The sequence below is a fragment of the Danio aesculapii genome, chromosome 6, assembly GCF_903798145.1.
Source record: "Danio aesculapii chromosome 6, fDanAes4.1, whole genome shotgun sequence".
Lineage (NCBI taxonomy): Eukaryota > Metazoa > Chordata > Actinopteri > Cypriniformes > Danionidae > Danio > Danio aesculapii.
In genome coordinates this window covers 9,566,281-9,580,533 of record NC_079440.1, presented here as the reverse complement: position 1 = coordinate 9,580,533, position 14,253 = coordinate 9,566,281, and the positions used below count along the sequence as shown (strand labels likewise).

General features: G+C 33.0%; 1 protein-coding gene across 1 annotated transcript in view; it reads right to left on the bottom strand.

The window, feature by feature from the left end:
- The window catches only part of abcc4 (ATP-binding cassette, sub-family C (CFTR/MRP), member 4), a 70,152-nt gene that overhangs the window by 20,949 nt on the left and 34,950 nt on the right, over nucleotides 1–14,253 (bottom strand). The window contains exons 12-20 of the mRNA XM_056459422.1: nucleotides 13,909–14,003; nucleotides 13,398–13,484; nucleotides 13,109–13,205; nucleotides 12,198–12,407; nucleotides 10,115–10,252; nucleotides 9,999–10,036; nucleotides 9,221–9,330; nucleotides 7,072–7,218; nucleotides 1,652–1,731 (exon numbers count right to left, since the gene is read on the bottom strand). Coding sequence (XP_056315397.1) covers nucleotides 1,652–1,731; nucleotides 7,072–7,218; nucleotides 9,221–9,330; nucleotides 9,999–10,036; nucleotides 10,115–10,252; nucleotides 12,198–12,407; nucleotides 13,109–13,205; nucleotides 13,398–13,484; nucleotides 13,909–14,003 — 1,002 coding nt within the window. The remainder of the gene's footprint in view (nucleotides 1–1,651; nucleotides 1,732–7,071; nucleotides 7,219–9,220; nucleotides 9,331–9,998; nucleotides 10,037–10,114; nucleotides 10,253–12,197; nucleotides 12,408–13,108; nucleotides 13,206–13,397; nucleotides 13,485–13,908; nucleotides 14,004–14,253) is intronic.

Genomic DNA, 14,253 nt, shown 5'->3' with positions numbered 1-14,253 from the left:
ATGTGCATCAATTTTGAAAATACGCATAAAAAATATGCACAACTGAATAGGAAAAACCTTTTTTTCGATAAGAAATTATGTGCATAAACTACGATGGAAACACTTTTACCAAACAAATTCTAGTATGCGCAATAAAAAAATTCATGTGATTTTGTTATGAGATCATGTGATGATAAAAATGTGTGTAAATGGACAAACCAGCAGGTTGAGCACATTGTAAAACATCTGAAATGTTGTTTTAGTCATTCTAAAATGCCTTAACCGTTTCAGTATTAGTGTTATAATAATATTAATGACCTCCACAATTGTCAAGAGCGTCTGTGCTCTGCATCGCACGACTTCAAACCCCACCGCGCGTTCATTGCATGTCGGCATTTGTCTTCTGAGGCGCAAGTAATTTAGTAAATAAAGAAAACATTCACGCAGCTTATCCTACCGCAGCAAATTCCGTTTTTACTTTTGATATTTGGCGCCAATTAATCAGGAAGTGACGATTTTGTTCTCTTTGACTTGATGGATGGAAATGCTGCTTTATTCGCACATCTTTTATGCAACATTCCAGTTTTGCGCATAAATTTCATTCGCATCTTTGGATGGAAACATAGCTATCGTCATTTCTGGAGCTGCGCATCGATGGATTTGCTCTTCAGTGTTTGGACTTTCAGCGGTGAAATTAAACCACACTGAACTGAACTTCAACTCTGAAAACTGGACTGACGCAACTTCTATAAGCTGCTTTGACAATCTACATTGTAAAAGCGCTATATAAATAAACATGAATTGAATTTAATTGAATTGAATTACCAGAATGACAGGAACTGAGATGTAATGATCACTTAATTATCACTAAATGCTTTGGCAGTGGCAAATATGTTTGATCACAGTTTAATTTGATTACTTCAATTTGTAAGTTAAGATTTACAACATTTTTTTTTACTGCTAATAAGTAAAAGGAATACTACTGTAAAAGCTACCCAAGTTGTTTATTTGCACTTTAGGTTTAACATCTTAAGTGTTAATGCACTTTTATACATCTACAAGAACTTTTAAAATGAAAGTGGACAATAGAAAAGTGGACAAAAATCATGTGATAAATCGCGATTAAAATAGTAAGCACTATTAGAAAGACACAACAGGAACTTCTAAATCAGAAAGCCACAGCTTGAATAATGACACTTTGCTGACATTCATACAAACATTGAATGCACCAATGCTTGAGCGATGCTACAAGCCACACACTGGTAATATTCAACAACACATGCTGACTTTGCTCTGTGCCACTTAAGGGAGAGAGGACTGTGGGAAAGCCAAAGTGACTTCAGAGTTTTCTCATCCTGAGAGAGAACAAGAAGGATCTGCTGCCCCACACAATGAAAAGCTCCTTAAATGAAAGACTATTGTACTTCCCCTCCGACTGTCAAGTTTTAGACAATGGCGCTCTGAGCACATAAAGTGACGCCTGTCAGCCACTTATTGACCACATTGTCATTTGCCAGGGAAAAAGCCACAATATGTTGTTGGTCTACAACACTTGGTTTACCAGAGCGAATAATGCACATGACCACAAGTGATGGGTGCTCTAATACAGCAAACGTCAGCTGTGTGCATATTGTATGCTTTTTTTTAGCAGATGCTATGCTACAAAACATACCTGGATGAAATCCACAAATGTCCACGGAAGTAAGGAGTCAAGGTGGCCGATGTCTTTGGAGAAGCGGTTGAGGATTCTTCCTGAAATTAAAAAGGAAAAGCCAATGAGCAACAAAACATTTTCACTTTTACAAGCAGGGGAGAAGGCTTTTTTTGTGGCACTGAATACGCGGTTTTGATAAATATTTTTGAAGTAAAGTTATGCTTTTGGCAACAGAAACATTTACTTTTATGTAAATGAAGGAAGTTGCTAGGCAACAGAGGCACACATATTTAAAGTCACGAGGTAAAGAAGCAGATACTGAAATAAATGTATGTGTTTTTTTAATGCTATGTTAATTAAAAGGTAGAAATACTCATAGCTGTGTGTTTTTTAATTTAGCTAAAATAACAATGTTAAAAAAGAAACATATACATATTTGGGAAAATGGTATTACATTATGGATATGTGTGTTTTAATTTTAACAAAAAGTTATTAAATTCTAAAAATGAAAAGTGGTCAAAATGATCATCTCAGTAGTAGTGTTGTCACGATACTGGAATTTGATACCAATCGGTACTGATATTTTAAAAGCATCCATTTCCCGCTAACATTTGAGCGCGTTCTTAAACAGCGCTGATTTGCCATTGTGTTCACGTGCTCAAAAGAAATGACTGTGATTGGCCATAAAGGTCACCAAACTCACCGCTGTTTACTTAGTGTAACAACAGATACAGTGACACTAGAGAGTTTTAAAGCCACGCAGATCAGCTGCTCTGTTTAGAAGCTGACATACGAGTGATCTGCTAATGAATCGACTGATCTTCACAGCTTTAAAACGCTTCAGTGTCCCTGTATCTGTGGTTACACTCAGTAAACAACGGTGAGTTCGGTGAACTAATGATCTTCCCACCCCATCACAGTCATTTCTGTTGAGCATGTGAACACAATGGCAAAACAGCGCTGTTTAAGAATGCGCTCAAGTGTTAAAATTTCAGCACCGATTGGTATCAAATTCCAGCATCGTGACAACACTACTCAATAGTTCTAGTGTTAAAATATTGTCAGAACTTTTATCTTAAAATAAAAACATGAATGTTATCTTTTTGACCTGAACTTTTTATATAATAATCAAGTTTTCTACCAGTTTTTTTAAAATTATTTTAAACACGTATTGCTGTAGCAAAGTATGTCTTACAACTCAAGATGCTTTACGATGAGTAATCTTGTCACAAATTAATATTGCCTTTTGCCCAAAAAATTTCAAATGCTTTGAAATGATATTTATTGCTTTAGATTTGGACTACAATACTACTGTTTAAAATATGTAAGTAAGAAAGGTCCCACAAGTTGGAGACTGACAATAAATGTCTTTTAATCCATTACTCCACATAACAAAAAACAGTGGTAAACAATGTATTTGTCATGTACTATGTCTAAGGGCCAGGACACACCAAGCCTGTCACGATATCTATTTTTCGTTGTACGATATATTGCACCAAAACATATTGCGATAAACTATATTACTGTCATTTTAAGACCATTTTATGCCACTCAGTTATATAAAGCCAGAATGACAATATAATATCATCACAATGCAAGTACACTCTTCCAAAGCACATCATATTTTATCCTTAAGAATATTTCATTTAATTATAGTCATTTTAACAATTTAATAATCAGGCATTGGAATCAGAATGTGAAAACGCAGATCCTGAATAAATAATAATAAATGTTATTATTCTACAATCTATATCTCATTCTCAATTCTATTTCTCATATTTCATGGCACCCACATGAAATATACTAAAGTATAGTAAATAATATAGTGTTTTTTAACCATACTGTTACCTCCAATAGAGCACAATCAGTTAAAATGCTGCTAGAATCTGTTTTTATGTATGGGTGATATATATTGCATCACCAAAAATGATTGAGGTCATGTTCATGTGTTGTGCAATAAGCCGATATATTCATTACTGTGACAGGCCTACAAACAACTAGCATTAATGAAACCTAACTGTGTTGTTGCCTCAATTTGGATTGTGTCTGGACCAAAAAGCTGCACATGAACACACCAAACGAACAAAAGCTGACTGAAATGAGAGTAATTTTTATATCGTTCCCCAAAGGGAAACCAAACTTCTGACACACACAGACAAAACGTAAACAAAGCAGTATTTAGTACTATTTTGTGTGGTATCTGGTGTGTCCCAGCCTTTGGGCCTTTCAGAAAAATACTTAGTAATGATTAGATTATGATTTAATTGCAATGAAGTGAAGAGTGAGACAATTAGGGGGTGAATAGTATATTTCAAGGAGGAAAAAAATTCTTGGAAGGTCTTATTTGTCTTTGACCAACTGATAGTGAGAAAAGCACCACCAATTAAACAATAAAATCTGAAATGCTGACAGTGATATGTTTTTTTTGTTGCATTTGTTATCAGTAACAATACCATATTGCCATTTACTTTTTATCTAATTGGTTGTGATAGTATTGACCATAAAAGCCTTTAACCTCTGCTTGGAGTGTTTTGAAGGATAATAAATGACAGATTAAACACAAATAACGCAAACAAAGGAGAACTCGATCAACAACAGCTCCTGCTGGATAACAGTTGCCCAATTGTCAGGAAGAGATTACGAGTCCCAAAGTCAAAGAGCTGACAGATATTATAATATAAACACCCAATAGAGTCAACTATTCCTTACAACCCCAGATTAGGAGGGAAAAAAAGGAAAAAAAAATACAGAAAACAGTAGTAGAAGATCAATCATTATGAGCTTATTCCAACCATAAACATTGCACAAAGTGATTTCTAGAGAGCATCTCTCTGTAATGGAGCCTCACATGTTCAGTGCTGATAACAGTATCATGAAAAAAGGCCCCAACTGACTTTTCAGCAGCCATAAAACTCTCTATTAGACTTTTGAGACTTGTAAATGCGTTTTTTGCTGGTGTTATCAACAGCAACACCCCGATAAGGAGACCTCGATGGCACAGAACCCAGATCTGATGTTTGTTCTCTACATGGTGAGAAGAAACTAGAGGATACTGCCCATATCAGGACACCACCATTATCTACATATATATGTGTGTTAAAAATAATAATGATATAGATATTTAGTTTGGAAATATTTTTGATTCAACAAGAATTTATTACAAACTTTATGCTATAACTCCCATATATATATATATATATATATATATATATATATATATATATATATATATATATGTATATATATATATATATATATATATATATATATATATATATATATATATATATATATATATATATATATATATATATATATATATATATAAAATTTATATTTATTATATTATAAATGTATTTTCAGTTTTTTCTATTTTATCTATTTATTTATTAATTTATTAATTAATTTAATTTTACTTTTATTTCAAGGACAGGTATCTGAAGGGCGTCACACACCAGATGAGAGTTGAAAGTATCGCACACCAGATGTGCACAATCGCATGCTATTTTAAATGCAACTAATTAGATGGCGCTCTGTGGCACAGCAGAAATATTAACAGTGTCCTGAGTCGTGGCTGGGCGGCATGGACAGCCGCTGACATGCGGTGCCAGTGTGTGCACCCTGATAGAAACCTATGTTTAGAATTCTAAAATGCATGGCGCTGCGTGGCGCTACACGGTGCGTCACCGAGCGGCACTTCTGGTGTGTGACACCCTAACGGTGTTTTCGTCCCAAACATTTGTTGTTTCGGAACATGTCTTGTTTGCCTAGTTAACGTGGTTCATTTGGCATATGTGAAACCCGCAATCGCGCTCTGATCCATGCCAAATCAATCAGTTCGAGATCGCCATGAATGAGGTGGTCTTAGCTTGATTGAAACGAACTCTGGAGCGGATCGATTGTAGTGAGAAAGCAAAACGATCCAACGAACTGATGAACCAGGTTATATCACAGTGTACTATGGTTATGTAATAGTCATATATACAGAGCTATATGAAGAGAATGATGAGTAGGGCGAGATGTCATTCCTACTGGTAAATGTGCGTTTCATGTCAAATACGAAAGTTAAAGCATGCTAAAATATTACCGAGTGCCGTTTATCCGTTAGGAATTAATTAATAAAAAAACAATTTTTGTTATTGTTTTCCTATTGTTTTGTTCATTTCTGCACTGACACCTCGACAGAATCAACAATGATCTGCTTCATGATCTGACTGCAGTCTTGGTTAATCTGTTATTTCTCTCTATAATTTAAGCATATAATGCATAATTCTAGTCAAACGTTTTTTAAATTGATTGACTGCTTCAATGGATGAATCAATTTTTACAAAACTTTACAACTGAAATGAGGCTATGTATTAGAAAGTCCTCTCTGATTTTTATTTGGTGACAATGTCTGTTCATGTCAAAATTAACGTGCACCTTGTCGCTTATAATATCTCATGGTCATAAATAAAAATAATGATGTATGACAGTTGAGTGGAATCCGTGGCACTGTGAAAAACAAACCCTGAAACTCTGACCAATGTGATGAGAGTTTACTCGCACGTGACTTGTTTTAACTAGTTTGGTCCGTTTAGAAACTTTGCTATGCGAAAGCGAACCGCACCAAGAACAACATAAAACATTGTAGCAATTATAATCCCTGTTTCGGAACAAAAGAATCGATCTACAAGTGTGAAAACACCCTGAATTGGTATCTAGATATATTTGCAGCCTGTTTATTTCCAAAACAGTTTGGTTAAACACAATAGCAATGCTCTGCAAAAGATACAGTTTTAAAATGACACAAAGTCAAAATAATAAATAAGCTATGGCAATTTTAATTACTAAATGAACAATTGATTTTATTATTGACATAAGAAAACAAGCTTCATATGAAATAATCTCCAAATACTGCTTCAGATCCTGTAGGTAAATTGTCATTGCTGTAGAAAAAAAGGATTATAAAAGGAAGTTGTCCTCAAAATACTTCAGGGCTTATCAATATGGATCATCATTTTCCAGAGGCAAGCATAAGAAAAACACCAATTCACACACGCACGCACGCACTTCAATCCAACACTTCACACTCAGGCTTCAAAAACTGCTGTTTACTCAACATCAATGAAGGTGAGGTCTGAAACCATTGACAACCTTACTGGGAAAACAAATAGTATGGAAGTCAATGGTTACACGTTTTCAGCATTTTTCAAAATATCTTTTGTGTTCAACAGAAGAACTAAACTCAAACTGGTGTGCATGAAGTGAATGATGAGTAAACGATGACAGAATTTTCAGTTTAGGGTGAACTATCCCTTTAAAAGAGACACTTTTTCCATTGAACAGTAAAAGACAGATAAATTATTCTAGGATCTGCTGCCCTCTGTTGGCTAAATTCAACACTCAGCTTGACAAGCACACAGGAATGTGAGAAGTCAATATGTTTCTGCACTCACCAATGGGATTGATGTCGAAAAAGCGCACCGGGGTCCTCAAGATGCTGTTGAACATGCGGTTGTGAAGCGTCTCTGCTGAGCTCACCAGAGCATTGAACATAATCAGACAACGCATGAAGCCGAAGACAATCGTGGCACCTGTTAAACCTGATTAGGCAGATAAAAAAGTTTTTAACACATATATAACACATACAGACCCATGCAGCATGTCTATGTTTAGACTTTTGGGTAAAACTTTATTTTACAGTGTCCTTTTCAAATATTCTTCAAATGATGTTTAACAGAGCAAGGACTTTTTCACAGTAATTCCTATAATTTTTTTTCTTCTGGAGAAAGTCTTATTGGGTTTTTTTCGGCTAGAATGAAACACATTTTAAAAACATTTTAAGTATGGAGAGAATTTACATGGAAAATCATTTCAATATATTTCCATACCCCACAAACTGTAGCAAAGAAAAGAATAGGCTCATCTAATAGACGCTAGAAAGAATGTGGTGATCATTTAGGGAACCACTCTCATATCTTTAGGTATTGTCCAAAACCGCAGCAGTTCTGGGATGATATCTTTGTATTCATATTCCCTTTGATCCAACTGTGGCAGTCCTAGGTATTGTACCCGAAAGCATGGGGGAAAGAAGAGTTACTTATTTGCTTCAAATATTGCTTTCTGGAGCACTAAAATGTATTAATGTACATCTAACTAGCTCAGATCAGAGCCAAGTACATATGAACAATGGATCAAAACAATTAGACAAATTTATGAAATGGAAAGAATAGCTTGCCTTAGACTCCAGATGACTATATTTGAAGCAAGATGGAACCCAATTCTAAGAATTATACATGACTAATTTTAAACAGACAACGTAGATTTAGTAAACAGCCACACTGTATACACGATAAGTATTTGAGACATATATTTTTATTTTTTTACCTTCAACACTATTTATTGTTTTAAAATAACACTGTGCAAATGTCTGTCCCTATTTCTTTTTTTTCTTCTCCCTAATCTTTTCAGTACCCATCTGTATCCTTATTGACTATTTCTGATGCATCTGTGATTTTGTTAATATTATAATATTTTGTTTTTTTCTAATAAAAAAAAAGATTTAAAAAAAACAAAACATTTTAAAAGGTCAATATTATAAGTATTATTTTTTTGATTGTCTGTACAACAAATCATCGCTTTACAATGACTCACCTAATTAGAAATGAGTTATTAAAATTATTACGTTTAGAAATGTGTTAAAAAATCTGCTCCATGCTAAACAGAAATTGAGAAAAAATATACAGGGGGGTTAATAGTACAGGGGGGCTAATAATTCATACTTCATAGAGTAGACCTAGTCACTTTGAGTCTGGACATATTGTAAAAGACCTTGTAAAATTTCGGTTAATTTAAATTCAACTGGAAATGGGGCTGTGCAATTTGCAGGTCTTATATAGTTAGTCAAGTTCAAGCTCAAGTTCGTTATTTCAAACAGCTTGTGTGTGCAAATAGGATGCGTGCTCTATGAAATACAACACGCTTGCATTTTTCTGCCGCAGTGAGTTGAAAAGATAATAATAAATGTTCAGTTTCTTGCACGGACTATTCATTTCCCTTAACAAGACTTCAGCGTGTCATCAGGAGCCATGGCTATTGATTTAGACTCGTTTGTATGTGTTTATTTTTAATCTAAAAATACTATAAGCATTCACTGCCATTATATGAATCATCAAGGACCACGAATTCTGCTCAAAGCCTTTTTTTAAGGTTCTACTGAAGAAAAAAGCCTTTTTAAATGACCTATAGGTGAGTAAATGAAAAGGAAATTTCATTTTTGGTACTACTGAGTAAGTATTACTGAGTACTTTCATGTTTAACTATAAGAAGGACACCATAAATTAAAGTGTAGTAACACTTTATTTTGATGGTCCATTTGAGTATTAGTAGACTGTCTGCTTAATATCTGCTGATACTCCTGCTAAACAGACATATAACTGACTATAAGAAACATGTCAACACTAACCCCAACCTAACAGTCTACTTATGATCTAATGAGAATTATTTGGCATGTAGATGCAATGTGACTTAATCCAACAAACGGACCATCAAAATAAAGTGTGACCTAAAGTGTAGCCATATTTTGCTGACTTCAGATGAGCAAACCTGCATAGATGCCCAAATAGAAGTTCAGGTCGAGTTGTTGAGTCGTGTTTCCGACACTGGTATTGTTGGTATTGGTATTGTTTTGGTCCAGTTTCTCCTGCTCTGTGGCCCTGCCGATCATGACATTATGACATCACATTAGTCAATCTTAGACAAAATTACACCTGACCTCAATTATGTTTTGTTACAAACACTATAAATATAATTAATTATAATATTAATAATGATTATTATAAATTATTTTTGAAAATGAGTGACTTTTAGAGAGACACAAACAAGATTTTAAAGGTGCATAATATATTATAGTTTGACTAGCAATATGTAGTTTAATATAATATAATATAATATAATATAATATAATATATTTTTTTTAATCTTGCATATATTATTTTGATTGCTAATCTGAATCTTTAGCACTGTTATGCTGATCTTTAGTGTCATATGATGCTCAGAAATAATTCCAATACACATTTATTACTATTATGATTATTAACTAATTTGAAAGTGCTGCTTATGATCATTTTGATTCATAACTGTTGCTGAATAAAATGCATGTTAAATATATAAATAAAAATTAAATCACCCTGACTCCCAATTGTAGTATTTATGTGTAGACATACCAAAAACGTTCTTTATGAATGTGTATCCAGTTCCATACAAAACATATTTATAATTGGTTATTGAGAAAATAGATGATAGTAATGCAATAATGTACTTTAAGATGGAATCTGCAAGAGAGCGCAGTCAAGATATTAATTAAATAAAAAACCTCACTCACCAGTATGAAAGCCACCAGTCCTGAAGAATATAAAAAGTCTACGGAGCAGAAAAGAGTGTCAGAATGAATCTCTATCTCCAAACAAGAAGTCTTTCAGTAAAACTACAGTGTTTTACCTGCGCCAGCAGATTAAGCAGCACCAGTAAAACCAGCATCACCACGTTTGCTCCGGCTCGAAAATACTTCCAATACATGCGCATGCCGATGTTTCCCTCTGAGCGCGACTCCTCTGCCATAGTGTGTACAGGCTCAGCCTACACAAGACAAACCGCATTACACATCAGTACTTAAATCTTGATGATCAGCAAGTAAATGATGCAAACCACTAGATGGAGCTATAGACAAACATTTCAGTAGTTTTCCATTTGAATATACAGTATTTTGTTCACATGTTATAATAATACAAAACTATTCAGTGTCACATTCAATAAGAAGTCATTATATTATGTATATATTCTAATTAGGGATCTCAATCAAATTTAATCTAATTTAATTACACAATGTGGCAACTAATTAATGAAATTAATTCCATATTAATTTGGTTGACTCACTTTAGCATGAATTCTTTAGATAGCTTATAAAGTTTTCATTGGCAAAAATGAAAAAAACTAAACTAAACAACATTGTATATTAAATATAACAGACAATTGACTTACTGAACAGTTCTATATAGAATCAGTGTTGACTTGTGTACTTGCATTTTTCAAATGGACCAAACCAGCCCTTTTTTTTTTTTTTTTTTACACTCGTTGGTCTTATATTATTGTTTAACTTAAACATTTAAAACATACATACAGCTTGAATTTTAGATATAACTGCATTCTATAGGCTTCAGTAAGCAGTGAGCTGTTCTCTTGCATCCCAGTTAGTAACCAATGAAATGTAAAATGACTTAAAACCTGAATATTAACAAATTAACACTAATAACACCATTATTTCATAACTAATTCATCTAATTATGATAAGACAATGGAGGCAAACACAGTTTTTTCTTTCCATGTACATGTCAATTTAAAGATTATGGGCATTTTTTTTCCATTCGGACATAAAGAAAACATCCAAAATACACCTTTAAGAATATTACTTTTAAATGACTGTAAATTTCAATTATAACACATATTTTAAAGTCTATTTTCTATTTTTAAGCCGTAAGTCTTCACCTCAGCAGCTCATTTTATTCATATCGATTCATATCTGAAAATTGTACAGAGGGATGTGTTCATATTAATTTGCCTGATCATTTTATTCTGAGGAAAATTGTACCTTTGCTTCTTTTCCTGCCTGTTTGCAGTATTTTATTTATTATGGAGTGATAAAAAAAAAATCTGACTCTAATATCTAAAAATAGTGAATCTAAAATGTTGACTTTTTGTGCTAGAAATGTATGCAAATGAATGCATATTTTGAATGCATTTAAAAGAATGCATCATTTACATTAGCGCTGTCACCATATTGGGCTTTTCACACCACGATTATTGTGGTTAAACCAAATCATGATATCAATATACATCGCGATATCTATAGAAACCTTGGAAATCAACCAGGTACTGGCACTGGAGTATTTATGTGTCGAGTTCTTGTCGTGAGCTCTATTATTTTCAAATACTGTAATATACATATATATATACAAATTAACATGATATCAGTATTTCATGCTTTGAATATTACAATTATCAATCCTATATATTGTGACACCCAAAATTTGCATATTTAAACAATGTTTTTGCACATTTCATACATTAAATATTTGCAATTCCTAATGTAATTAATCAACCATGGAGGTTTGTTACTGTAGTATCTATTAGTTTAGTTAATTTTTTATTCCCACCTGTAGTGACTTTGCATGTAATAGTTAAATAAAACTATTTACCAACTATTAATGGATCCAAACCTTTATGAGCTTTCCTTTTTCTATTGAACACAAAAGAAAGTATTTTGAAAAATGTTAAACCTGTAACGATTGACTTATACAAACAAATTCTATGAAAGTGAATGGTTACATATTTCCCACATTTTTCGAAATATCTTCTTTTGTCTCCAACAGAAAAAATAAATCCAAACAGGTTTTTGACAAGTGAAGGATGAGTAAAAGATCACAGAATTTTCATTTTTGGGTGAACTGTCCCTTTAAACTGAGAACCCTAATTCTACTATGTTTTACACTCATCCTTCAAGTGTTGAAGTCAGCATCACACGTACCGGCAGCTGATCAGAGTCATCTTTCACAGACAAAACAGATGAAGAATGTGAACGGACGGAGTTCTGGGAAACGGTGCGACTGCGTGGTGATCGAGGAGCTTCTCCTTTTTCACAGCCGCTCTCCTCTTCCTCGTCCTTCTTCAGCAGAGAGGTGAAATCCAGTCCGTACTGCAGAAGCTCAGAGTACGTGCCTCGAGCCACCATGTGCCCCTGAGAGAGGTCAAATGGAGCTCATTTTCACTCATTTATTCGTTCAATAAATAATAATAAAATATATATTATACAAACAATACATAAGTTAAATTTTAATAGATAAATATGTATCTATTATATATATATATATATATATATATATATATATATATAAATAAATATAAATATAAATAAATAAATAAAAATAAAATATAATAAAAAATTAAAATAGATAAAAAATAAATATAAAAATAAATGTAAAATATACAAAGACAAAAATATAAAAATAAATAAAAAATATAAATATTAAAAAAATAAATGAATATATAAATAAAATAAATAAATAAAATTAAATACAAATATAAAATAAAACTATGGCAAAAAAAATATTTAAAAAATAAATAAATATACAAATAAAATAAATACAAATAAATACAAATATAAAAAATAATACTATGAAAATAAATAAATAAATAAATAAAAAATGATTAATTAAAAAATATCTAAATAAAATAAATAAAAATAAATAAAAACAAAAAAATTAAAAAATCTAAATAAAATAAATAAATAAAAAATAAAAATGTATACTAATTAATTAATTAAACATTAATTAATTATTTGTCTCTTTCTTTTTTTAGAGAGAGAATCAGATTTTCTCCAGTTGCAAATGTTTCATGACATCCCTGCAAAGCAGTTTCAACTGATGCGCTTCAGCTCACCTCTTTCAAAACCAGGATTTGATTTGCAGCCTTCAGGTACTGCAGCTGATGGGTCACCAAGATCCTGGGCTTGTCCTTCAGAATACCACAAACACACCTGCAATGAAGCAAGAAAAACGCTAACCAATCTTACCAGTGTTAACCAAGGCTAAACAAAGACAAAATAAAGGAAAATTGAAAAAGCTGAACTAAAGTGATGAGCATCATTATAAACCTGTATTATAAGAAAAATAGCAGTGCAAAGAGAAAAAGTAAAGTCCAACAGCATTCATAAAGAGCATGAACCTACTGTTCAAACAGATGTCTGCCCACTTCAGCATCCACAGCACTCAATGGATCATCCAGCAGGTAAATATCAGCATCCTGATACACAGCCCTAAAACACACATAAACAGCTTTTAAATATACACTTCACATTTGCAAATATACGCCTATTTATGGGCTAATCCTGGCTCAATCTAAACTCCGTCTGTGAAATTAGGTCTATATATTTGTTAATTCTTCTTCTTTTCTTGTTTAGAATAGTGTATTAAGGCCCAATCCCAACTCTTAGCCCTTTCTCTTACCCCCAACCCTTGTTTTGTGCGTTCATGTGAAGAGGTACTGGTGTCCCAATTCTCTTTAGTTTGAAGGCGTAGGGCTAAGCTGAATGGCTAGATAAATAAAAAAATATTTTCCGTAAAAAAATTGAATTGGGATTGGGTCTAAGATAAGACACATGGGAAAGGGTTTTATTGTAATAGTGAATCTCTTCTATAAAATATGATCGTGTAAAATGAAGGGTTCAGAGGTTTTAATACCTGGCCAGGTTGACTCTGGCTTTCTGTCCTCCACTGAGAGTTGCTCCTCGGTCTCCAATCACAGTCAAATCCCCATCAGGAAGCAGCTCCATGTCCTGCACCACAGACAGAACTACGATATTACTACAGTACACTGCAGTACACTACAACTTCAGCTTTATATGCATTTAATATGTAGATATGAAGTTACGCTTTATACAATGGCTTTTAATTTACTGTGTTATGAGATTTATAACAAAATGTTTTTTTAATGCATGCGTGCTACAACAATTATACAATAAAAACGCAAAATATAATCAAAAGGGCACAGACTGAGGTCACTCAGCATTTAAAAACACTCATTTG